Genomic DNA, 25,674 nt, shown 5'->3' on the forward strand with positions numbered 1-25,674 from the left:
CCGACACCCCAACTCACCGTGGCCGGAGGTGGAGCTCGCCTGCGTGCAGCTCACGGTGGCCCGAGCGGAGCCTGCCCACTTACATCTCACGCTCTGCTTGCCCAGTTTGCCGTGGCCAGGGTGGATCTCGCCCGCGCGCAACTCACGACGGCGGGGATCAAACTCGCACATGCATAGCTCGCAGCGGAGCTTACCCCGCGCACAGCTCATGCTCCACCCGCACAGTGTGGAGACCCGCCGCGACCTTCCCCATCGGAGCGACGATCTCCGAACTCCACATGCCGACGAGCCTCCATTCTCCCAAGCAGCAAGGAGATGTTTGCGCTGAAACGGCATGTTGCAAGGCGTCTGTTTCAAGTATTTCAAATGTTTCATAGGTATGTTGCATGTGTTTTATATCGATGTTGTAAAAGTAGATTGGGGTGTTGCATATGTTGTAATGGTGTTTTAAGTGTATGTTCCAAATGTTTTATTTGTTTTCAGATGGATGTTGTAAGTGTCTTATCTAGATGTTACAAAGTAGATCTGAATGTTGCATATACATGCATGTTGCAATCATATGCTTCAAGTGTTTCATACGTATGTTGCAAGTGTTTTATCTGAATGTTGTATATGTTTTGCAATGGCTACACACATGTTTTCTGGTATTTCAGACATATATTGTAAGTGTTTCAACTATTTTTGAACGTATGTTTCAAGAAATTCATCTAGATATTACAAAAATAAATCTAGTGTTGTATATATTGCAGTGAGACCCACCGTCACAACCGGCTGCTACAGATGTTGGGCCCACGTGCATGCGCATGGGAGTGGAGGCGGCGTGAGCAGCAGGCGCGGAAAACGGAGTTGGGCGCAGATCGCGGACCCCGCGTGGGCGTGAGAAACGAGCGGTGCAGGCCCAAAGCGTCTCGGAATGGACATCCGCACGCTAGCAAATCCGAAAAAATATAGAAAGTGGAAAAAAAACACTGGCAATTGTGGGCTTCATTTATGGCCCACCCACCCAGTCCTATTGGTGTCCATTTCATCAGGTCTGAAGACTCTCTGAACGCACGTAGGCTCCTCCGCTCCGAATCGCCATCGTCACAGTCCACGCTCCACAGCACAGGCCACGGCGGCGCCCGGCCGACGACGCGTCCAAGGTATCTTCCCTGTGCCCTGTCTGCCCTCTTCTTTCCTCTCTTCCCCTTGAAGTCTTGAACTCTGTCCGTGCCTTCGCTTACTCACGCGTCGCCGCGCTAGGTCGCAATGGCTCTGATGTTTTCCGTAACCGTCCCCTTCCGCATGTTCTTGATTCCCTTATCGATTCTGTCATGCTCGTGGGTTTAAGATTTGTGAAGAAGAAGCATCAAGTGCCCTTGATAGCAATCAGTCAAAGGTGATGAATTATTATTATAGTATTCTTAGATAAACATTAGCCTGCTCAGTGCTCTCATTCCATGTCCACCAGGTGTTTGTTTCTATGCTGATGCGCCTGTCTCCTTGTTTTCTTCTCCTTCTGATCATGCCTTTTCTCCTATCTGCAGGATGGCAAGAGTCCAAGGCTCAGCACCGTGGTCGTGCCTTCCGCCAGAGCTCCTCGGCCTGGTGTTCCTCCGCCTCCGGACGCGTGCTGACCGAGCCTTCTTCCCTGCCGTCTGCCGCGCATGGTTTTGACTAGAGCCTTTTCTCTGTGCACCATTAAAAAAGATGGTATTTTTCTACATGTCACTAAAAAGTTTGGACTTACCTAGGTGCCATGACACTTTATTTCTTTGCCCCCAAGCCATTCCGTCCATTTCGCTGGTAACGGTGTGTAACGGCGAGGAGAAAAGACCGAAGTGCCCTCAGTCTAGGGAGGATGAGTGAAATTGCCGTTTGCCCTGTGAGTCACTCCCTGACCAAGCGTTTGAGCGCCAAGACAGCTGACGTGGGTAAGTTTTTTGGCGCCAAAGAGACCCCACTTGGTACTATAAATAGGCCCTCAGCCCTCCCTTCCCACTCATTCTTCTCCTTTTTGTCTCTCCTACTACATTGCTGCCAGTGCCATGTCTCAAACGTCAAGCAGCTATAGGAGGAGGCCCAGGCGGGTCATGTGCCCCAACTATAGTGTGCTAGCTAATCGATTCATATCGATGACTACGAACAACCACAATCGTGCTTTCCATAAGTGCCCGTACTTTGCAGTTCGTTTTTCTTCCTTGCTCATTCATTCATAGGTTATTCTTTATTCCTTGTTTGGTGCTAATCTGTTGATGCTGTTGTTTATAGGTCGGAGGGTGCTAGTTTTATCAATGGGAGCACGAAATGGAGGACACTGTTGTGCACCCACCTAAAGCACCTGCTCCATTACAGGCCATTCCTTTGCAGGCAGTGGCAGCACCAGCTCCTATCTCTACAGCAGCTCCTCTGGCCATTGTCCAGGAAGATTCCCAGTCGGTTAGAATTGTAGGCAATGCAGTAGTGGAAGATAGGGTTCTTCAGCAGCTTAGGTGGATTGAAAAGCTGGTGTTTGTGTGCATCTTTCTTGCTTTGTATGCTATCATGAAAAAGTAAGGCCCTATGTATGCAGACTGTGTATGTGTGTGTTTGAATGAAGACTAGTGAGGCATAAATGAATGGTTTTTATCAGAGTTATGATCTAATTTATGATAACATAGTAATTCTGACATCTCAAAAAAAATAACATCTCACAAAGTTTCATCTAACCAATAGAGTTCCATCTCATAGTCATTCATCTCACATCACAGTTTCATCTTACATCACAGTCATGTCAAAATAAAGTGATAGAGCCTGCATAGGCATCCTTGAACTTCTGGACAGAGAAGAAATCATCTACATGATCTTCTAGTCTTGCACCTGGAATTGAGGTGATGTAGGCAATAGCATGCTTGCAGGGTATTCCTGACCCCTGCCAGACTCTACAGGAACAGGTCCTATTTCTTAAGTCCACCACAAACCTAAACCCAGACCTCCCATTGGCACAAATTTCTGCAACACCTTCAGGAGAGCTTGTGATCACTTCAATATCAAGATTGTAACTGTCATCCTTTAGCTTCTGCACAATATGGGGCAAAATCTTTCCTTCAAACTTTCTGGCCACCCTCTTCCTATGGTTCCATTTGATCAATATCTTATGTCTGATGGTGTCCATTAAGTCATCCAGATGCTTCTGCTTCTCACCCTTTATCCAGTTATTGAAAGACTCAACCAAGTTGTTAGTCACATAATCAATTTTTGAGGCAGTGCCAAACTGGCTCCTAGTCCATAGCTTCTGCTTTGGCAGCAGCCATTGCCTGATAATGCTTATCAAACATATATGGACTTCAAGAATATGCAGAAGTCCACAAGTGTTCATCAAAAACTTTACCACTATACCTCTTCTTGAAATTCTGTACTAGATGGTACATACACTCCCTATGTTCAGCTTCTGGAAACACTTCAGGTTACTGTATGCATTTGCAATAAGTAATAACAGAACTCCTTGCCTCCTGGCGCTCTGGCACTGATAGGAAAATGGGTTCCTCTTTATCTGCAAAACAAATATACATTCCACAGTTACTGCATACATTTGCAATAAGTAATAACAGAATCAAATTATTATCAGCATTTACAAAAAGTACATACACAGTATCTTAACAGTTACACCATCCTTCAGAGTTGATGCATGGATTCTCCACGGGCAGCCATCATTCTGGGCAGTGCAGGTTGCCCTATACCTTCCTGTGTCACTTTGCCTTAATGTTATAATGGTACTCATGTTTCACAGAATGTGTAGCTAAAGCCAGCTTAAAGGAAGGAATGTTTGAATAAACAGTGCCTACAGCCATAGGAGGGTCCTTCTTGTCATAATCAGCATCAGGCATTTGTTCAGGTTCTTTATCTTTAATAATATCATCTAAGTCCTCTACTTCACTGTCATCATCAGACAAGGATTCATCGTCAGAGTCATCACTGTCTGAACCATCAGAACTTTCAGGTTGCCTTTGCTTACTGCAAACTTGACTGTGAGGTTTGGTAGGTGGGGGATGTTGGGGGCCAAGGTCAATGTACAACCCTTTCTCATCAACACCCACATGCTCATTGGATGGGTTTGGGTTAGCCAGATATTCAGGTTCAGCATATTCACTCTGGGTGGCACTCTTGGAGGCATTGCTTGCTTCTGCTCTGGTAGGACAGTGGACTGAAGGAGTGAATGGGGCTTCAACAGAGTTGGCAGGGGGACTAAAATCCCAATCAGGAATCTGAGGCTCACTAGTTGGCCTATTATAGGCAACAGTCAAGAAACAGCACTTTGATTCATTACTTTTAGCAAACATTTCACGCATATCTTGGTCACTCCTTACTTCAACATTGACCTTACTCTGATTGCAGAAATAAAACAGTCGAGCTACCTCACCGAAATCGGGTGGATACTTGTCAACAACATCACAAACCAGATCTTCGAAGTTAGTAAGCTTAGCATCCACAACTTTGTTCAAAGAAAACCACCAAGCACGCGAATTGAGAGTAACAATCCGCATTTTTAGGTTGAAGCTATTGTTTGCGTCCATCCTACAGATGAACAACAAGAAGCATGCAATTAAGGAGAACGCAAACAACGGGGAACAACACCACAATCAACAAGACGGACCCTAAGCATCCACATTCACAACTACCCGACCTAATCGATCCATACCAAGGAGCATGCAATCTAGGGGGATAACACTCACTCGGCAGCTCGCAAGTTCGGTCGCTCGCCCGCACCCTTCTTCACCGCCATACGCAGCCAATCCTCTGGATCCACGGTGAACTCCAAGCAGGACTACCCCATTCGACGCCAGAAGCACGGGGGATTGATCTTCTTCTCAACCCGCCGCCGCCGCTAGGGTTCCGCGTTCGCCGCCGCCCGCCTCAGCTAGGGTTTGGGGAAGAGAACGAGAGAGAAGCGAGAGTGAAAATATGATGGCGGTCAAGGTCGGTCAACACGGCCTCTCCCTCATAGAAGGGTAAGATGGACAAATTTCCTGTCTGGTCCCACCTGTCAGGGCTTTGAAACTGTCAAAACCAAACAGAACATGGACGGAATGGTTTGGGGGGCAAAGAAATAAAGTGTCATGGCACCTAGGTAAGTCCAAACTTTTTAGTGGCCTGTAGAAAAATGCCATCTTTTTTAATGGTACACAGGAAAAAAGCTCTTTTGATTACCCAATAGGACTACAAAATTATTTTTTGACCTCCCTCAACTTTTAAAACATTTTCTTTGGCATCTTGGATGGTTTTGATGGTGTTTCTTATGTCACGCCACATCAGAGCAATAAATTGGACTAAGCTAAAAATTCAGCGAAAACCATTTGTTTTTGTATCTTGGATGGTTTTGATGGTGATTCTTATGTCACGCCACATTGGAGAGATAAATTGGACTAAGTTAAAAGTTCAGAAAGTTAATCGGACTAGAAATATATTTTAAAATATATCTAAAAATTCATAAAAATAAATTTAAAAAATTTATCTAAATAAAATTTTACACGAAAATAATACAATTAAAAATTCAAAAATCTAGTTTAGTCTTACAACATTCATAGAAATTCTGTTTTATCTCAGAATATTATGAAACTAGTTTAGTTTTTTTTTTCTAAAATCATGCTCATCTTATTGTGCGTAGCTTGAAATTGGTTGAATCTTTGGCCCCGTTCGCTGGTCTGAAACTTGGCTGAAACTGGCTGAAAAATACTATTCTGGCTGAATTGTTGTGAGAGAAAAACACTGTTTCGGCTGAAAAAAGAAGCCGAATAAGCCATTTTTAAGACAAGCGAACGGGGCCTTTATGAATTCATTTTACGCTTATTTGCTAATAGAAGCTCAATTTATGTGTTATAATTAGTCGATGTGTTATTTTGTCAACCCGAGCGTACATGCACGACCAATTGGTCGGATCTGGATTTTTTGTGGAGTACATTATTTTAAAACATTGATTTAAAATCTCCTCCGCATCCCTTTGCGTGCCCCTGGACGGTTGGACAGCAAGGCTGAATAGTCTGAGTAAAGAAGGCAAGCATTTGAACTTTAAGAAAAAGTTGCAAAAAGATTATCGGTCGGAAAGCCAGCGTCCGTCCGTCCGGACGTTTTGTTGGTGGGCCACGACGTCAGCCCAACTATCCCTCTCCCCGCTCCTCCATTTCTAAAAAAAATGCTCATCCACTCATTTCTATCCACTCGTTCCTATCGCTCCTATCCGCTCGCCTAACGCCTCTAAGGCGCAACACTCTGTCGTTGCCCCTGCTAGGCGTGGCGCACAGTCGCCTCCGAGGCGTAGCACTCGGGCGCTGACCTTGCTAGGGATGGCGTGCGGCCACTCCAAGTCGCGACGCTCGGTTGCCGGCCCGGCCAGGCGTGGCACATAGCTACTCTCTCCTAGTTGTGCGGCCGTTGCCTCCCCGCCACGCCCCGCGGCCGATGCCTCCCTTCCGCCTCGTGCAGCCGTCGTCGGGCCACTGCCTCCATTGAATTCCACACGTCGACGAGCCTTCATTCTCCCGAGTAGCAAAGAGATGTTGTGCGGAAAGCGCATGTTGCAAGCATATAGTTCAATTGTTTCAGATGTTTTAAATGTATGTTGTGAGTGTTTCATATGAATATTGTAAAAGTAGATCGGATGTTGCACATGTTGCAATGGTTGTACACGTATGTTGCAAGCGTCCGTTTCAAATGTTTCATCTGTTTTTTCAGACGTATGTTGCAAGTGTGTTTATTTGGATGTTGCATATGTTTCACACATATGTTACAAGTGTTTTATCAGGATATTTCATAGGTTTTGCAATGACTTTTTTCAAGTATTTTCATGTGTTTTTTGCAAGTATTTAAGACGCATGTTTCAAGTGTTTTATTTGGTTTTAGAAGCATGTTGCAAATGTTTTATTTGAATGTTTCAAAAGTAGATCAGGTGTTACTGCTAGGAACCCACCTGTTTGTAGCTGCTGGGGCGCTACCGAGCAAGCGCTGACGTCCGGATGAGGGAAGCGGGGGGCGCGAGAGCTAGGGGTCAGACGGTGAGGGCGACGTTCGTGTGGCGTGGGCCCTGCATGGACACGTGAAATGGAGTGCAGACCCGGACGTTCGGACGCTACCACTACCGAAAGATTATTGGCTCATGTGGCGCAAGCCTACAGCTCAGGCCTGGAGGCTCCAGGTTTGCTCCCCTCCTGTTCGTGACAAAGGGGGGCTGAGTTCCGATGGGACCCACATGTCAGTGGAAGGTCTTGTTTCGTGGATCATCAGGGGGATGGACGGACTACCAGAAATGCCCCTGCCAAACGGACTCTCTCCCCTTCTTCCTCTCTACTGTACTGTACGAATTCAGTTCACACAGCGTCCTTCCTCTCCTCCCCTTTCCCCGTCTCCTCCCTAAAACCCTCCCAAAACCACGCGCCCCTCCGATCCACACCGACCCATGGATCGCCCCCGCCGGTCCGCCCCGCTACCCACCACTCCCCTCCAACCGCGCGATCTCGCCATGGACGACGCGCGCCAGCACCACCTCCGCCCGCGCCACGCCGCGGGGGGCCGCGTGGTCCGCGTCCGCTTCGCCGATTCCGACGCCACCGATTCCGAGTCCTCCGACGAATGCCACCGCCAGCGCCACCGCCTCCTCCACGAGATCGGCCAGCGGATCCCCTCGTCCCCCGCCCCCGCCCCCGCCCCCGCCCCCGCCCCCCAAAGGAACCGCCTTTCCCGAACCGCCGACCGGCCGTTCCGCGGCGTGCGGCGGCGGCCTTGGGGCAAGTACGCGGCGGAGATCCGCGACCCGGGGCTCGCCGGGAAGCGCCGCTGGCTCGGCACCTTCGACACCGCCGAGGAGGCCGCCGCCGTCTACGACGCCGCCGCGCTCCGCATCCGCGGCTGCCGCGCCGTCACCAACTTCCCCTCCTCCCCCGCCGCCGTCTCTCCGGCGCCTTCCCTCGCCCTTGCCGCGCTTCCTCCCGCTCCGTCCCCGGCCCCTGAGGCGGAGACCTCCTCGGCGTCCACGGTGGTCGACGCCGGGGGTGGCGGCGGCGACGACGAGGTCACCGGGGTGCCTCCGCCGCCGCCGTGGTTCGGGGAGGGTGGCGGCCCGCTGGAGCTCTTGGACTTCGGCCTGCCCCCCGCGGCGGCGAAGCGGGGCCAGTGGGAGGAGGAGTTCGGCGATCTGGGTGACCTCGACGACCTCTTCGACCTGCCTCTCTGACACACCAATTTTGCCCTATGGAAATGGACGCCGGTGAGAATTTTCTTTTTATATAGTCGGAATCGAAATGATCCAGAGATAAAAAAAAATCTTGTTTTGTTTGCGCGGGGGTGAGCCGGTGAGTGAGTGAGCAATTCAGTTTTGATCATCTGACGAGTTGTTGTTGAGCGCATTGTTTCTTGCTGTGAGAAATCATGCAGAAATGCAGTTGTTATGTATCTCCAATGCAGAAATGACGAGTTGTTTTGACCATCTGATCATTTGCCTTTGCAAAAAGATGGGTGTAAATAAATTCAGCAAATGCCTTTGATCCCTCGTCAGTGTCGAACATTGATCAGTTTAAACTGGAGGCTGGATCTCACAACAGAGTACAGAGATCGCGACTACAAGCGTGTCAATTTGAAGATGGCAGCTTGGTCTCGTATAATTAGCTATGTTCACCGAGGTAGCAATAACCTCAAACTAGTTGTACACATCACCCCTGACAGAGTCAGATTAGTAGTAGTACAAATCATTGAGCCCACTGCCCACAGTTCACTGTCGCCTCATCTTCCTGTATGCTGTTTGTTTTCGACACGCTGGACCCAATCCTGCTGCCTCCCCAGAACCCTGCTACAAATTGTGCACCATCTGTTTGCATTAGTTTAGAGTTGGCGATGAATTCATAATACGCTCAAGCCCCAGCCCAAGTCATGTGAAAAGCGACACCTAATGATTCAGTGCAAGCATGGAACCCAAGCAAGAGGAAGATGCAGCACTAGAGCACTATGGTCTGTCTGTTGTCTAAACAGACAGTGGGCTCAGCGTTGCCTGTATCGACTCCGTGTTGCAACACCAACAAGCTAATCGAACAAAAACTTGCATCTACTAGTATACTACTAATGCATAATAAGGCAACAGCAAACGGCTGTCAACCAACCTATCTGCTCTGCACCGTACCCTCAAGTTCAGCAACTCCGCACTGTGTGTAACTAATACTCCAGTTATCACGCATTTCATGTGCATCACTAGTAATCACGCATTTCATCACCATGACATAAAGACTGCTCACTAGCTGCATATAGTTTACGGCAAGTTGTCGACTCAAGTGCAGGACACAAATATAACACAGCATTTTACTGCATAACAGTGACCTAGGACTTCTCATGCGGATGCGGTATGCGGGTTAAATTAAAATGGTCGTTTGTACTCTCTGCATCCTGAACTTCGTTTAACAAGAACCGCCAAATAAGGAAGTACAACTTCAGAAGATGTACACTTTGGATGCTTTATTTGTACCAAATGTATGTATTGTATACTTTTTTTGTACAGCAGCTCAAATGAGAGAGTGATGAAACTGGCAAAACCACACTAGTATCGAGTCGTGAGGAAATCAATAGTGGCTTTAAGCGCATCGATGAAGGTATCCACCTCATCTTTTGTATTGTAGAAGTGAAGACTTGCACGAGCACTTGCAGTGATACCAAGGGTCCTATGCAAAATCTGTGCACAGTGATGCCCTGACCGAATTGCTACGGCATGCTGAAACAAAAGGGTCAATAAAATCAATACTGAATTACCAGTGCTGACGAAAAAGTTGTTTAACGGAAAAGTAAGCAGAAGCATCATACTAATAAATCATTTACTTGAACCAATTAGTTTTGGTAACAGTTATTTCAGGGCAAGTCAACTAGACAACACGAAATCAGAGACAAACAACATGCTATGACAGGTGATTGCTCGTTCGTTGCAACAGATTTCAAATAAAAAAGTATTTAAAATTTTAAGCTCTAATAGTTGAATTACATATAGAATTAAGCCACAACAAAACTACATAGGTGGTGGAAGGCTATAAATTTATCATCTGATACACAGATCATTTCATAGAAGATGCTAATGTAGAACCAACTACCATCAGCATCAACTGTGTCAGTAAAGAAAATAAATTATAAGTACATATAAAAGCCACTGCTGGATGCTGAAAGTTGCAATTTCTCCTTGTGATCGATTTAGAATGTTAAAATTTGATCTACTCTCGAATTGCATTTAAAAGCTAGGCAATGCTGAAGAGCAAGAGCAGACCATAGAAAGATAGTAATATGCAACAGGAACAGAGTGGAGTTATAAAGTTATCTGAAAGTCCTGTACTCCTATTATGCAATCTGATAATGAAGCTCAGAGCAAGAATGAGAAAAGTACACAACTAGAGCGTACCTGCAGATCAAGAATTTCAGCAATATCTGTCGGATGGACATTCTCCACATTGAAAGAACACAACGGAGCACGGTGAACAGTTTCGGAAGGTGCTGGACCATATATCTGGACATTTGGAACAGAAAGAAGGCTTTCGTAGAGATATGTCCCCAACTCTTTCTGGAAAGCAAAAGCTAACAGAAGTGAGAATGTTATCACAGGAATTGCTCTTTCTAGCACCAAGATAGATCTTATATTGACCTCATATTCATGGATCTGCTCCATGCCAATGCATGATAAATAATCAATGGCTGCTCCCAATCCTATAGCTTCTCCAATTGCAGGAGTTCCAGCCTCAAATCTTTCCAAACCAATCAAGAGCATTATAAGAAAACAAGGGGAGACATAAATGAAGAACATTATAATAGGGAATTTGTCTATACATTTCTGTGATTTTGTCTGTAGCACACTCTTTTGTCTGGGACAGGGTCATACAGAAAATAAAATTTAACAGTGTCCTACTGACAGATCCAATTCTATAAGAGTGATGTGTGGACTGTTAATAATTCTGGTACAGGTTAACATGGGTATTCAAGGTATGCCATATCAAGATGGAAATAGTCAAATTCCACATCAGAAAATTAGCTGCAGACAAAAGCAGAATCAATGTTTGATTATTAACTTCTAAAAGGTGTGCCCTGTTGTCTAGTAACTTTTCTATCACTTAAGATACTCCATACACTGTAACGACTTTCTACAAAACATATGATAGCACCCAATGACAGGTCTTGAAAGATCAAAGCATGGAGTTCCTCACCTAGAGGGAGGCTCAGCGTATGTGGATCTGTCTTGGAATACATCTGCAATCATTTCACCACCACCTGCAGCAAAATCAGTACAAGCCTAAGTAAAATGCAAACAGGAAACTGAGGCTTACTCAATGCTGTAGATTTAGCTACTGATTTTATCCTCTGGCAGAGAGTGAACAAGTTCATTTCACCTTGCAGTATCTTACCTAAGAAAGGCTCCATAGATGACAAAATCTCAAATTTACCATGCAAAATTCCGACGCCTGTAGGGCCACACATCTGAGAAGTTTAGCCCATAAATTTGTGAAGGTCAATTGTTGTGTATTCCAACATGACTAGAAATTAATTTATAACAGAGAGTTGATGATAAAAACCTTATGAGAGGATGCAACAAGAAAGTCTGCGCCAAGTTTCTGAACATCAACTGGCATATGGGGAACACTTTGGCAAGCATCTACAAGGACTTTAGCTCCAACTCTGTTTGACCATGTTACAATCTCCTCGATAGGAAGCATGGAACCTGGAAACCATGAAGGAATGTAGTTGAATGCGGCTCAGAAATTGTAGTTTTAAGATAATTGATTGGAATAACATCAGTTGCATATTTACTTTCAGCCTCATTGCGTATGAAAGAAAGTACAAATTATCATATAAAGTTCCAACACAGCTATTTGATTAAAAATTATGTCATTAATACCAATATAATAATAGCTTTTCACAAAGACATAAGTTACAGTATAATTATCATGATCTTTAAGAGCCTTTCAAATAAGGCATTAGCTTACCTAGAACATTTGCGACATGATGAACAACAACTATCTTTGTCTTGTTCGACAGAAGCCCTTTTAACTGCTCAATGTCTGGGACATTTTCTTTAGTCAATCCAACATACTTTAAGGTGGCACCAGTCTTCTGGGAAACAAATTGCCATGGAACAATAGCACTATGATGCTCCGCAACTGTAAGGACAATCTGGCCAAGAAAATAGTGGAAAAAAGGTTCTTATGAAGAATATGCAAAATATTGCATGTTTTCAAAGAACACGTACTAGATCATGCTACTTGGTAAAATTTGTGATCGGCAAACCAGCATTGTTCTCTAGCAGTCATTAGATGGGCACTTCACTAACAAACATACTATAAAGGAATGAGTGGGACTTTTAAATTTTATTTATTTATTATTATTGTTGTTGTTGTTGTTACAATTATGTTTTTTGCACAACTTTTACAGCTGCATGAATCAATACATGAAGTTAGGATCATAAACAGCAGGTACAGTAAACTAGATAAACCATAATGTAACAGCAGGAACGAGATAGAAGCCTCACTTCATCTCCTTCTTTCACGTTAGATAGTCCCCATGAATAGGCTACCAGATTGATAGCTTCTGTAGCATTTCGAGTGAAAACAATCTCTCTGCTATCAGCTGCATTGACAAAATTTGCAACTTTTCTTCTTGCATCCTCATATGCATGAGTAGCCTTCGCGCTGGTGCCACAGGAACCGGCATGTCAGTTAACTTACAACATGTACTGTGTACACATATATTGGTAGCAGTGTAAACACCCAAAACTCAAACAAATGAAGGAACTCATGCACATTGGCCAAAGAACACCATGAACCGACTGATCTATCTTTTTGTGTATAGTGCGTCAGTTGATCATTAAATACTATAGAATCAACATTTAGAAATGCACATAGAAGAGCTTACCAAAATCAACAACAACAACAAAGCCTTAATAGAATGAAATGAAAAAAAAACAGAGCAAGTCCTGCTCAGTAAATGTGCATTCCAAGTTGGCAATAACATGGATTTATAGTTTAGACACACTTCATGGAGAAATAACAAACAATTGTATATGCTACCTGAGTGCATGAATACCACGATGAACATTCGAATTGTACGATCGGTAGTACTCATCTAATGTTCTCATCACACTATAAGGTTTCTGTGATGTTGCACCGTTGTCGAAGTAAACTAATTTGGCACCATCGAATTCCTGCAAGTTCCAACAGTACAAATGGAATAAGAGTCTCCTAACTAAAATGTTACTAGAAGCTACTAGTATCCAGCAGACAGTAAGACTACTTTGCGCATCGTGTCTCGGGATATGGCACAGATTCTCGAATGAAAAGGAAAAGAAAAAAAAATCTTATGATGATAGTAGTAGCAATTCACAGGCTACTAAATGCAACTGCTGGGGTTGCTCTAAGAATGTAAACATGGGTGTATTTTCACCTCGAAAGTTACTAACTTCTGAAGTTCAGAACCGATGTGCCCCTGCTACACGCAGAGTTTGAGTAGCCAGGAACTCAAATGAGCTCAAGGCCTTACGATTGACTGAACTGTAACCCGAGCAAAGCAGCAGATAAAACGGGCGTAGGCAGCACGATAGACCTGGTGAAGGATGGGGAAGTCGACGCGGGTGCGGTGCCCCAGCGACGAAACCGGCTCCGCCTCCCGCGACGGCGCCGCCACGGCCGTTGCGCTCCAGCCCCGCCTGGAGGAGGTGGGCTTGACGAAGCCACTGCCGACACCGGAGGAGCAGGGGAAGCAGCACCGGAGCGCCGCCGCCGTCGCCGTCGCCGCCATGCGCGCCGTCGCGGCTCCTGACGAGAACGATAGCGTTTTTGTTCGGTTGGGGGCTTGGGGCTTCTTTCTGCCGCTGTGCTGTAGGCCCCACGTGTCAGCCTCCAAACAAGAGCAAGCGGCAAGCCTCGAGATGCCGCCGTTGGGGCGGGCGTTGACCTGCCTGACCGGACCCACCCGTCAGTCACCCCATGGAATCGGCGTGGGAGTGGAACAGCCCGACGTGTCCTCGCGTGGCGGCGCCACCGCTCCGAGCGACGCCGCGCGTGTCGCTCCTCCGCTGCGTCCTCCTCGCGGCCTCCTGCTTCATCCCACCCGCCATGCCGCCGGGCGCCGACGAGGGCGAGTGGGCGGCGATGGAGCGCCGGGGCCCGCACCTGTGGGCGTCGGGGCGGCCCTTCGTCGTCCACGGCTTCAACACCTACTGGCTCATGTACTTCGCGGCCGACCCCGCCACGCGCCCCGCGGTCACCGCCGCCCTCGCGGACGCTGCCGACGCGGGGCTCAACGTGTGCCGCACCTGGGCCTTCAACGACGGCGGATACCGCGCCCTGCAGCTCAAGCCCTTCTCCTACGACGAGGAGGTCTTTCAGGTGCGCGACCCGTCGCTATTCTTGTTGTAGTATGCGCGGCGCTTGTTTGATGAAATGCTTGGTGCATGGGCCTCTCGTCTTCTCATCATTTATTATTGTCAGTCGTCCGGCGTTTGTACTACGTTCCCTGTATCTCTCAAACAGAGACTCATATCTGTGCAGTAGTACTAGTTACTAATTAATCAAGTGACAACTAAGCTTAGAATTCCTTTTTTTTTTGGTTACAGGCATTAGATTTCGTGATCAGCGAGGCAAGAAACCATAAGATGAGGCTGATACTGTCACTGTGTAATAACTGGGAAGATTATGGAGGTAAGGCACAGTATGTAAGGTGGGGAAAGGATGCTGGCCTGGATCTTACTTCCGATGACACCTTCTTCTCTGATGCCACAATCAAGAGCTACTACAAAGCTTTTGTTAAGGTAAACATTCCGCTTGCATGGCTCAAAATGGAGAAGCGAGTCTCAATATATTCATAGCTTCGTGATCTTAATTCTTATCAACATCTGTTTTTAGGGCACTTTTTTTTTGTTTGATCACCGTTCTGGCATGCCTTACCATCACAATTACATACATTGTTCTTTCATATCTTAGGCTGTTTTGTCAAGAAAAAATACAATCACAAATGTCGCCTACATGGATGACCCTACGATTCTTGCCTGGGAGCTGATTAATGAGCCACACTGCCATTCAGATCCATCAGGTGACACATTGCAGGTCCTTACTTTGCTTTCTCTTTGTTACAGTTCTGTTTCCTTTTATTTTTTCTATACTACACGTGTTTTAACACTTGGAGTTTCTTGTAGGCATGGATAGAAGAGATGGCGTCTTATGTGAAGTATATAGACCCTGTGCACCTTTTAGAGATCGGCGTTGAAGGGTTTTATGGTCCGTCGACTCCAGAACTTCTGCACGTGAACCCAGATGCTTATTCTGGAACTATTGGGACGGATTTTATCAGGAACCATCGTGCACTGGGAATTGATTTGGCTTCTGTTCATATTTATTCTGACAATTAGTAAGTCCTCATGTAGACATGTTCTTTCCACTGTGAGTTCTGTAGCTGACCAGCTATAAATGCTTCATCTAGGCACTTCATGAGATTGAGTTGATTATCATGACTGAGTGAGATCCTTTTGCCAGGTTGCCTCACTCTGAAGAGGACAGTCACCTCCAGTTTGTGAAAACCTGGATGCAACAGCATATTGATGATGCAGCCAACTTGCTTGGGATGCCAATTCTGATCGGGGAGTTTGGGGTATCACTTAAGCGTGGAAAGTTTGGCCATAAGTTTCGTGAAGCTTTCATGGAGACAGTTTACAGCACTTTTTTGAGGTCTTGGAAGAGTGGAGTGATTGGAGGAGGCTGCCTTGTTTGGCAGCTTTTCCCTGAAAGCACTGAGCACATGGATGATGGTTATGCAGTCTTTTTTGCAAAATCACCATCCACATTAAAATTACTTACAGATCACTCGAGGAGTCTGGAATCTTGAAAATGTGTTGCCTCCCTACTTATAGGAGTATATGACACAGTCCATGCTTTAAGTTTTGCAAGCCAAAAAACATGTCCCAGAAAGTTGAATGTTTAGTGTGTAAATTGTAAGGCACGTGTGAGTATGACACAATAATATGTACTGGTCTCTGGATCTAAAAAATAATGTGTTTTCATGTAAATGAGAGGGTAGATAACTAGATATTGAACTTTGGAATGAAATTCCCTCTGTCATGCACTTACTGAATTGCATTCCAACAATATCCTTATACAAATGAAGTGATTTCTTTGTCACGTCCCGTATTGTAGTTTGAGCCTTTATGTGTCATGAGGTGATTATCTATTATGAAACTTATTGAAGTGAAAATCTATTGTTCAAATGTTTTCATCATCTGAGAACTTTTAGGGATGTCAGAAGTTTGCTTACTTTATACTTTATGAAAACAAGAACTCTTGAATTGCTCAAAAGAGAAAAATAATAACTCTTTAAAGGTCTCAGTTAGATTAACAAAGACTGGCCAAAACTGTATATTGTTATCAATCACTGGTGCAGTTAAAAGTGCTTCCAAAGTAGCATCTATATTTTACGTATTTTTCTGTATGACATGTAAGAATTTTTGGAATGGAAATTATAAAGGCTCTGACTTGAGTGAATTGTTCAAAAAAACTGAAGGTAAGTGTTTGCGCTGAGCGATGTTTTACTTGCAGCCTTGCAGCATTAAACCATTTTTTTGCAGATATGCCTTGAAGATTCACTGAGAAGCATGTTTGACAAATCTGAGGTCCTAAATCTTGTGGTGATTATTGTTTGTCGGTAGTGTTACAAGAATTTGGGCAACCCCAGTCTGTAGCTTTCTGCATTTGTGCATCATAGAGATTTGACTATTAAATTAAACAGCTGTTCTGGTGCAGAGAAGAAGGGACTGTGATCTGTATCTATGACCAAAACTTCACTGGGTGGCCACTTCTTGATCATGGAATCTTGCTGTTGAGGATCCAGCATGTGGTCACGCTCCGTCTTTATGAAAATTCGTTTGATTCGGTTCAATCTCTCATCATCTCCTTCGAAGCTTGCTGTACTGATAGCTGTTGCAGGCCACGGACGCATCAGCATTGAAGCAAGTACTGATTCCTATACCAGATAAAAATAAGGATGTAAGTAAACTCTGCATCATTATTCACTTTTCATTGGAGCAGATGTTTAGTTCAGGAAATGAATGCTCAAGAAATAGGAAAGGGAAATAATAAATAAATATCCTTTTATGATGAATTATGCTAATACAATGTTTAGATTTTTGTTACATAATCAGTAGTTTAGTAAAGAGCGTGGCTTTGGTGAGCACATCCCCACATATATATTTACAATGTGCGGTGAGATTATGTTTTCTTTTCTTGCTTCAATGTTTCTCCCAAGGCACATTTCAACAACAACAAACAACAACAACAACAAAGCCTTTAAGTCCCAAACAAGTTGGGGTAAGCTAGAGTTGAAATCCAGCAGAAGCTATCAAGGTTCAGGCACGTGAATAACTGTCTTCCAAGCACTCCTATCTAAGGCTAAGTCTTTGGGTATATTCCATCCTTTCAAGTCTCCTTTTATTGCCTCTACCCAAGTCAACTTCGGTCTTCCTCCGCCTCTCTTCACGTTACTATCCTGGCTTAGGATTCCACTACGCACCGGTGCCTCTTGAGGTCTCCGTTGGACATGTCCAAACCATCTCAACCGGTGTTGGACAAGCTTTTCTTCAATCGGTAGTTTAGTAAAGAGCGTGGCTTTGGTGAGCACATCCCAAGGCACATTTCATACAATATAAATATATAATACCTCTTCAGGGCTTTGTTGTGATAGTCGATCACGCTGGAATTCTAGCCTCAAGGCAATGGTCGTTGGAGGATCATCTGCTCCTGCACCAAGTGTCAACTCAATCTCGTTCTCAGGCAAAGTTGGTAATCCCTGTTACATGTTAATATGAAAACGATGTAATAATCATACACTGTATTATAACAGAAGATTAATCACAGTAAATTCATTACGAGCTAAGGTAAGTTCATATAATTGTTTCAGAGTTCTTCTCAAATTTCCTGAACTTTCTATTTCGTGTCTCTATGCATATGACTATGCTGAGAATAAGTCAGTTTTTAAAGAACTCGGTGCCTGGTTGACATTTCCACCATATTACCCTACTTTTGATCAAATACAGTTTAGTAGCTACTGCAACTAGGTGGGTCTGTGCTCATATGAGTTATTACATTTCTCTTTTTATAATAAAAACCTAAACGTTTGCACTATATGTATATATTTGTTTGATGTGTAGTGTATGACTGTATGGCTTATATTTTTGTCATTTGCTAGGAGGTCTATGCTTTACAAAGAGAACAAATAGATTCTTAAAAACATTACATCTTTCTTATCTTCATCAGCTTGAAATCCAAATGGTAGCATTGTAGCTGCCACAAAAAATGATTGACTGATCCTGTCAACGAATTCATGCATTGCATGGATCACACTCAGCCCTCCAGCACCATGTCCGACTAGAATAACCTGGAATTGGACTGAAATGAGTTAGCATGGCACACCAATTTTCAACATTGTTCTTAAATAGCTCCTTAGCTAGCTGCCTTAAGTGTGTTTGCTGGAGTCGCATAATTTCTAAATTTTGTTTGTACAGCACTGCTGTAAGGTATATCCTCAGGTGCATGTTATCCACTTATCCTAGATACAGTGTCAAGGATGATAACTTAAGCACAGCTTATGATTCAATTAAGTTAGGTTCCACTTACTTTTGTGCAATATGATACACCTTTTATTCAAAATAGCATAAAACATTTTGCCTATGGCCATTTACACTGCAATCCGTAATACTGATATTACAAATTGTGGCAACATATCATTACTTATATTCAATGTGTTGGCAAAAAGGAAGAACAATGCACGTACCTTCTCCCCCTCTGGCAAGGTTGAAATGAGGTCTATGAGCGGCTTGTCATACTGCTTGAACGACCGGATTGTGTTGGGATCAGTAGGATCGACGCCACCTCCGGCAAGGTCAACGCATGTAACACGGTAGCCAGCGCCCTCAAGGAGCCAGCGGAGCTTGAACCAACACCAGGCTCCATGCCCTTCACCATGAACAAGCACAAAGTGCTCCTTTGCCGCCATTCCCATCAGCCTGGCCTCTGCCTACCAATCTAAGTTTAACTATTTGATGGACATGCAGCAGGGGAGCTGCATTTTCATGGCCAGTCCAAATTAAATGTCAAACCGACAAGGCGTCCAGTGATTTCCATTCTAAATAGAGAGTCTCATGACAGCAGGTGTCTACGTTTCTGGCATGCAGAGTTGCCTAATATGGTAGATGATCAGGATATAGCGTGTGGACCAGCTAGTTTTTCTCCTTTTTTCCCCCTTGTGTGTGACTGGTATATAGTTAGCCTTCTGACATCATGTTTTTTCCTCCTTGTGGTCTTATGGTGGTGGGCTGACAGCCATTTATCATCACTCGCTTTCACCATGGTACATGCATGTATTCATCAAATTTGCATTGCAGAATATATGTCTTATGGTGGTGGGCTGACAGCCATTTATCGATAAGTAAACAATAACTTGATTGGCATACTGCATACATATAGCACCACTGAAAGATCAGCAGAGATGGAGCCTCCGATGAGGACTATGAGTACGCTACACCAGCGTTTACATATCACAATGACCTGAGGATCAGCTCGAAGAGACGCTCCGGTGCAGAGAAGAAAGGGCTGTGGTCAGTGTCTATCGCCACCACCTCGCTCGGCGGCCACCGTCGGATCATCGCCTCCTGCTGCTCCGGCTTCACCATGTGGTCATTGGCTGTCTTTATGTACACCCGCGGCACTGCGTTCACTGCACTCTCGGTGCCATCATTGACATGGCCAAACCTGGCGGTGCTCAGAGCGGCTGGCCATGGGCGCAGCAGAATGGATGCAAGTGTGGAGTCCTGCAGAAATGTTTGTTCATGGTGGTGAGTTCGCTGAAACTTATCTTGCTTCTGCAAATGAATAAATAAATGGTTCGTTATATTAACCTCATGGGAGCATTGCTGATACAGGATTGCGCGCTGGTGCTCCTCTCTCAGTGCCACACTTGTTGGAGGGCGGTCGTCTCCCAGACTGAATTTCAGGTCGTACACGTCACCAAACTCGGATAAATCAGGTACCCCCTATTGGTTTCATTCAGTCCAAGTTTCAGAGAATATGCACAATGCGACTTTCTGTAACCAAATATAAATAAGAGTTGAACAAAGCAATAAGCATAGGGGAAGTTTTGATGAATCACATCTTTTATATCTTGTTCCGTTTGGTACCCAAACGGGAGCATGGTTGCTGCTATGAAGATGGCTTGCTTGATCTTGTCTCTGAACAAATGCATCGCATGGGTGACGCTCAGGCCTCCAGCGCTATGCCCTACCAAAATTACCTGACAAGCAACAGTAACACTGCACTGGAGTCATCTATGCTATTATATATCAACCGGTAACAGAAATATTCACACAAGTTGCCTTTTTTTTAGGGAAACAGGAGGGGTGGAAACCCCTACTGAGATTTATTAACAAAAGGAACAAAAGTTAGCAAAAGTTACACAGAGAAAGAGAAACAAGAGAGAACTCAGGGGACAGAGGAGGCTGTAAAAAAGATGAAGCTAATTACAAAAGGCCATTCTTCAATAGCAGGGAAGAATTTTTTTCTTTGCGCGATGGATAACCAAGCCAAAGCCGCTCTTAAACAGAGCGTTGCAATTTTTTGTGGATGCAGCAACACCATTGGAGATTAGCTTATTCCTTACTGTCCAGATGCACCAGCTTAAGATGATTATGATACCCACAAGTTGATATTTCAAAGGTACATCAATTTAGTATCTCAGAGTCTAAACTGAAGTTTTGTGTGTGGATGTTGTAATCGCACCAATTTGTTTTCTCTTAATTCTATCATACGCGGAGTTCTCTCCCTTTTTTCCTTTTTCTTTGTGGGAAGCAGTCAGTAGTATGAACTGAATTGTTGATGGCATGAACTTGATGCAATGAAGGGAACACACACCATACAGTACGTAATAGCAATCTGCATATACACTTCGTCACTCACCTTGTGGCCGTCTGGCAAGGCCGCCACGAAATCGATAAGCGGCGCTTCGTACTCGTCGAACGACTGGACATTGTCCGGGTCGACGAGGCTGCCGGCGGCCCCGGCGAGGTCGATGCAGGAGACGCGGTGGCCGGCGCCCCGGAGCAGGCACGCCAGCTTGAACCAGCACCAGGCGCCGTGGCCGGCGCCGTGCACGAGGACGAAGTGCTCCTTGTTGGCCTTGTAAACCTCGCCGCTGGCCTCCATCTCACTTGCAGCTTTGTTTACAAAATTAGACTAAGATCGCGTACGCACTATCGTGTATATATGCATGCATATATACGGCCATATGTAATACTCCTATGTCGCTTACGTTTGAGACAGGCATTTGCAACCAAATGTGAGTTGAAATGGTCAATGGATCGATGAACAAATCAGGCCAAGCAGATGAGCGGACGGAATCGCCAATTGGAACAATCGTACGTAACGCATGTAATCATATTGTGCGTACGTGTGCAGCTGCCCTAAAGTTTAGGGTATATATTACGGAAATGCTACGGTGAGGACGTCTGGACGCTCCTGTTCGCGGGCCGCAATACTAGCCCAACGGCCTAATAGTCGTAGCACCTCGTCCACTCGCCCCTCCATTCTCCATAAAAAATCACCGCAACTCGAGCAGACGCGCTCCGTCGCACCGCCTCGCACGGTCTCCACGGCGGTTGGGGGCCTGACGGCCAGCATCTCCACTGTGCCCGAGAGCGGCTGCCCGTTGTCGACGAAATATGGTCGGCAGTCTACCTAGGGGTATGCCCAAGGTAGTAGATTATCGGCAGACAGGTGCGCAAGCTACGAATGAGATGGTGACGCAAGACAGACACGAGGTTTTATCCAGGTTCGGCCGCCGTGAGGGCGTAATACCTACGTCCTGCGTCTGATTGTATTGTTGTATGTAATTGAGATGATTTTTGAGAGGGGTCCCCTGCCCGCCTTATATAGTCTGGGGGCCAGGGTTACAGATCTGAAAACTAATCATAACCAGTTACAATTGTCATAGGTGGCCGGATAAGGATTCCTATTCTAACCGACCAGGATCTTGCTTGATCTCAAAGTCTGCCTTGATTCCTTGCGCGGAACTCCGAGCAGATCGGCTGGGCCGCGCGTCGTCTTCTGGTGGGCCGGACCCCCTGGTCCAGGCCGGCCCAAACCTAGCCGTAAGGGTATAGGGGTTAATACCCCCACAGCTAGTCCCCGAGCACTATATATTATGTTGCGACACGCCGTTTGATCTTCTTCGGCTAATGCGGTCTGTCTTCATGTTATCTCCAACTTGTTGAAACATTGACCAAGCAAATGTGCCAGTATTCTGGTCAGCACAAAGAGCAGTAGACCACGATTATAGCCGAAGATTCCGGTTGTCCGAAGAATGCATGGTGCTCTAAGGAAAAAAAGAAAAAGATTTCTTTCCTGATCAAGTGTGCCCACTTGTATTTCTGTAAAGAAATGTAAGTGGCCCTTTTACAGGAGTAGTTATGGCCAACATTCAGAGCGTAGGGGTCGATAAAATAAGCACATTCACCGCAAGGTGAAGTGTGCCCACTTAGTCCCTGAGCCTGGTAGTAGGTGACGTAGGCACGTGGTGTCAGGGTCTAAAAAGAATTCCTAGTTAAGTTGAGAATCCAATCGTCATATAAGCGATACGAGCTGCACCGGCAGGTGCATCATATCGATGTAGTCCCCGAGCTTGCTGGAAGGCGAGGTATCAGCCTTGTAGCAAGGTCTAAGTGAGAAAAAAATAAAAGCCTCTCAACTGTATGTGAGTACAAATCACATGTAGCCGAGGAGAGCGGTCCCCGAGCAATGGTCGAAGAGTGGTCGGGGCAGTTCCCGAGCGCAGCATGGGGAAAACGATGAATCCCCAAAAATAACCGTAGTCGGAACAGTCCCCGAGCACAAAGGTAGTCAGGACAGTCCTCGAGCACGAGGGCGGTCGAGACAGTCCCGAGTACGAGAGTGGTCGGAACAGTCCCCGAGCACGATGGTGGTCGGGACAGTCCCCGAGCACAAGGGCGGTCGAGACAGTCCCGAGCACGAGAGTGGTCAGAACAGTCCCCAAGCACGATGGTGATCGGGACTGTCCCCGAGCACAAGAAGTGTGGCAAAAAACCATATGCCACTATTACTATTATTTTATGTATTTATTTATTTATTTGTTCTGACAAGTGAAAGTGCATTTGCCCCCTACGTGGGTTTTGGTGTATTGATGACATCCAAATTAGGGACTAATGTGATCTTAATGAGATATGTTACAGCTATTAGTCCCGTGAAAGAATCAAAGAGTTGATAAAGATGTAATGGTATCCTTCAATTATTCAAGTTGCAAAGGCGGACGAACTCAAAACGATCTTCAAAGGTTTTAATTTTAAGTTTGAGTTTAGGATCCGCCGCACTATTAAGAGGGATGCAAATTTAATTGGTCTGAGGAAGATAGAGTGCTCAAGCATTTAAATAAAATCTAAAGAGTGACACTCTTGCACTTCACGAGCACATAGAATAAATTTCTGTGACTGTCGACGTCGGAAGTCCCGACGTAAGTCGGAACTACCGACAGTCGGAAGTCCCGACCTAAGCCAGGAGTCCCAACACCTGTGCTTCTGACTGGCTCGCTGTCTGTGCTCGTCGGAAGTCCCGACGTTCTCCGGGAGTTCCGACACTGACCTGACCCAAGCCGGGAGTCCTGGCATCAGAGGTGCTGACTGTCTGTTTTACTGCGCATGTCGGAAGTCCCGACGTTCGTCGGAACTACCGACCGTCGGAAGTCCCGACGTTTGTCGGGAGTTCCGACACTGACTTGCACGCGCTGACTTCTGACCTCCGTGAACAGTGTTTTCTGTTATCGTCGGAAGTCCTGAGATCTGCGTCGGAACTTCCGACGTAGATCTGAACGGTTGGATTTTCACTTGGAGTATAAATACTTCTCACTTCACTTCTAACCGTTACGGACTCACTTACAGCGACCCACTTCGTGCTCAACAGCTCCAAGCAACTGAAAGCGCCCCTCTCCTTCCCCCTTTGCTCCAATCTTCGATTCCCTTAGGGTTTGATTGAAAGGAGAGTGGATTAAGTGAGAGCATCACTTTGGAAAGCTTGAGCACTTGATTTCTTCGTCAAGCCGGTTGATTTTGCGTCTATTACTCTTGGGGTTTTACCCCTAGCCGGCTAGGCGTCGCCCAAGAGCTTCCATCTTGTGGAAGAGCCTCGGGAAGTTTGTATTACCCCTCGATTTCTTAGTGGAAAGCTCAAGTGACCTTTGTGGTCGCTTAGAGAGAGGCAAGGAGGTGGAAAAGACTCCGACCTTTGTGGTCACCTCAACAACGAGGACGTAGGAGCTCCTTAGTGGGGTTCCGAACCTCGGGATAAATCTTTGTGTCCCGTGTGCTTGTTGTTGTGATTGCTAGATATTACTTGTATGTGTTTGTCTCTCTCTCTCTCCCAAATTTCCATTTTAGGGTTTGGACTCGATCTACGGTTTGGAGGCATTACGGCGTCAAGGGAGTGACCCAACATCTTCACCAAACCACTAGGAAGTGAGGTTGTAAGTTCATTTATCCGCAAAGTTAAATTTGGCACTGCTTTTGTAGTTCACGTAGGCGTCGGAACTGCTGACGTTTGCGCCGGAACTTCTGACAACGTCGGGAGTTCCGACCCAAACGTCGGGACTTCCGACAGTGACTGACAGAATTGAACTTAGCCTTTGCAGTAAATTTTTAGATACGCCTATTCACCCCCCCCCTCTAGGCATTGTTAGATCCTTTCAATTGGTATCAGAGCAAGGTCTTCTCTTTGCGCTTCACCGCGTGAGAAGAAACAATGTCGGAGTCCGATAAGATGCAAGCCATTGCCATCGAAATGGCCAAGAAAATAGCTGAAGAGTTGATGAGTACTCAAGCCAAGATCTTTCAAGATGAAATGAAAAAGATGCAAGATGAGATGAGCAAAATGAAGGAAGAATTGAGCAAGAAAGTAGAAGATGCAATAAGTGGCAAGAATGATACTAGTGACAAGAATGAAGCAAACAAAGATGCCGCTAGTGATATTGGAGCCGGTGAGCATGCTCATGGAAAAGGAGTTTATTCAAACATGAGTTTTGACTATGGACAACTCATGAAGGGCTCAACACTACATACACCGTCCGTCAACATTGGCAAGCCACCTCACTTTGATGGAACAAGATACACCAATTGGTCATACAAGATGAAGATGCATCTCATTGCCGCAAGACTTTGGGAAGTTGTGGATGTTGGTGTGATGATTCCTACCGATGAAGATAGAGAGATAACTCCGGAAGAAGTGCACAACCTCCATCAAAATGCACAAGCCGTAGCATTGCTTGTGTCAAGCCTAGCTCCGGATGAGTTTAGAAAAGTGAATGGAATGGAAAGTGCTAAACAAATTTGGGATACTTTGAAAGTATCATTTGAAGGAGATAAAAGTGTGAGAAAAGGCAACATAGAGTTACTTCATGGTGAATTGGAAAGATTTGTATTCTTGCAAAATGAAACAACACAATCTATGTTTGATAGGCTCATGGCATTGGTCAACCGCATAAGAGCTCTTGGAAGCACCGAATGGGATGACAACAAAGTTGCTAGAAAGATGTTGAGAACCTATAGAGCCAAGAATAACATGCTAGCATCCGTGATCATGGAAAGGCCTGGTTATGATGAGATGACACCTCAAGAAGTCC

General features: G+C 45.4%; 5 protein-coding genes and 1 long non-coding RNA gene across 9 annotated transcripts; 3 read left to right on the plus strand and 3 right to left on the minus strand.

Annotated features, from left to right (window-relative positions):
* The first annotated feature begins 1,032 nt into the window (after positions 1-1,032).
* Positions 1,033-2,577, plus strand: LOC136484882 (uncharacterized). Of its 3 annotated transcripts, XR_010766241.1 has the most exons (4): positions 1,033-1,142; positions 1,527-1,649; positions 1,734-1,913; positions 2,024-2,153. It is a non-coding gene; the product is annotated as an uncharacterized lncRNA (long non-coding RNA). The 3 variants fall into 3 exon arrangements; XR_010766242.1 differs by lacking the exons at positions 1,734-1,913; positions 2,024-2,153 and adding an exon at positions 2,251-2,577 and having other exon boundaries at positions 1,527-1,692; XR_010766240.1 differs by lacking the exons at positions 1,734-1,913; positions 2,024-2,153 and adding an exon at positions 2,251-2,577.
* A 4,764-nt stretch (positions 2,578-7,341) lies between these two features.
* Positions 7,342-8,464, plus strand: LOC136484837 (ethylene-responsive transcription factor ERF104-like). Its single transcript, XM_066481795.1, has one exon. The coding sequence runs from the start codon at positions 7,409-7,411 to the stop codon at positions 8,180-8,182; it is 774 nt and encodes a 257-aa protein (XP_066337892.1). The 5' UTR covers positions 7,342-7,408; the 3' UTR covers positions 8,183-8,464.
* A 969-nt stretch (positions 8,465-9,433) lies between these two features.
* On the minus strand, positions 9,434-13,843 carry LOC136486156 (cysteine desulfurase 1, chloroplastic-like). Its single transcript, XM_066482960.1, has 10 exons — positions 13,561-13,843; positions 13,029-13,162; positions 12,491-12,650; positions 11,949-12,135; positions 11,538-11,683; positions 11,370-11,442; positions 11,172-11,235; positions 10,616-10,715; positions 10,376-10,534; positions 9,434-9,703 (listed from the first exon to the last, which is right to left on the minus strand). Exons 1-10 carry the CDS (start codon positions 13,753-13,755, stop codon positions 9,533-9,535), a joined length of 1,389 nt encoding a protein of 462 aa, XP_066339057.1. The 5' UTR covers positions 13,756-13,843; the 3' UTR covers positions 9,434-9,532.
* Positions 13,844-13,943: 100 nt separating this feature from the next.
* Positions 13,944-16,078, plus strand: LOC136486157 (mannan endo-1,4-beta-mannosidase 8-like). Of its 2 annotated transcripts, XM_066482961.1 has the most exons (5): positions 13,944-14,345; positions 14,573-14,767; positions 14,940-15,062; positions 15,152-15,363; positions 15,489-16,078. In XM_066482961.1, coding segments are annotated over exons 1-5 (933 nt in total). In that variant the 3' UTR covers positions 15,490-16,078. The 2 variants fall into 2 exon arrangements, with proteins under 2 accessions (XP_066339058.1, XP_066339059.1); XM_066482962.1 differs by lacking the exon at positions 15,489-16,078 and having other exon boundaries at positions 14,940-15,048; positions 15,152-15,357.
* Positions 16,079-16,123: 45 nt separating this feature from the next.
* Positions 16,124-19,025, minus strand: LOC136486159 (methylesterase 17-like). Its single transcript, XM_066482964.1, has 4 exons — positions 18,775-19,025; positions 18,238-18,378; positions 17,662-17,790; positions 16,124-16,968 (listed from the first exon to the last, which is right to left on the minus strand). Exons 1-4 carry the CDS (start codon positions 19,000-19,002, stop codon positions 16,705-16,707), a joined length of 762 nt encoding a protein of 253 aa, XP_066339061.1. The 5' UTR covers positions 19,003-19,025; the 3' UTR covers positions 16,124-16,704.
* Positions 19,026-19,515: 490 nt separating this feature from the next.
* Positions 19,516-21,207, minus strand: LOC136486158 (methylesterase 17-like). Its single transcript, XM_066482963.1, has 4 exons — positions 20,952-21,207; positions 20,149-20,289; positions 19,898-20,032; positions 19,516-19,810 (listed from the first exon to the last, which is right to left on the minus strand). Exons 1-4 carry the CDS (start codon positions 21,195-21,197, stop codon positions 19,538-19,540), a joined length of 795 nt encoding a protein of 264 aa, XP_066339060.1. The 5' UTR covers positions 21,198-21,207; the 3' UTR covers positions 19,516-19,537.
* Positions 21,208-25,674: the final 4,467 nt, after the last annotated feature.

Source organism: Miscanthus floridulus, chromosome 10 (assembly GCF_019320115.1).
Source record: "Miscanthus floridulus cultivar M001 chromosome 10, ASM1932011v1, whole genome shotgun sequence".
In the NCBI taxonomy this organism is placed as follows: domain Eukaryota; kingdom Viridiplantae; phylum Streptophyta; class Magnoliopsida; order Poales; family Poaceae; genus Miscanthus; species Miscanthus floridulus.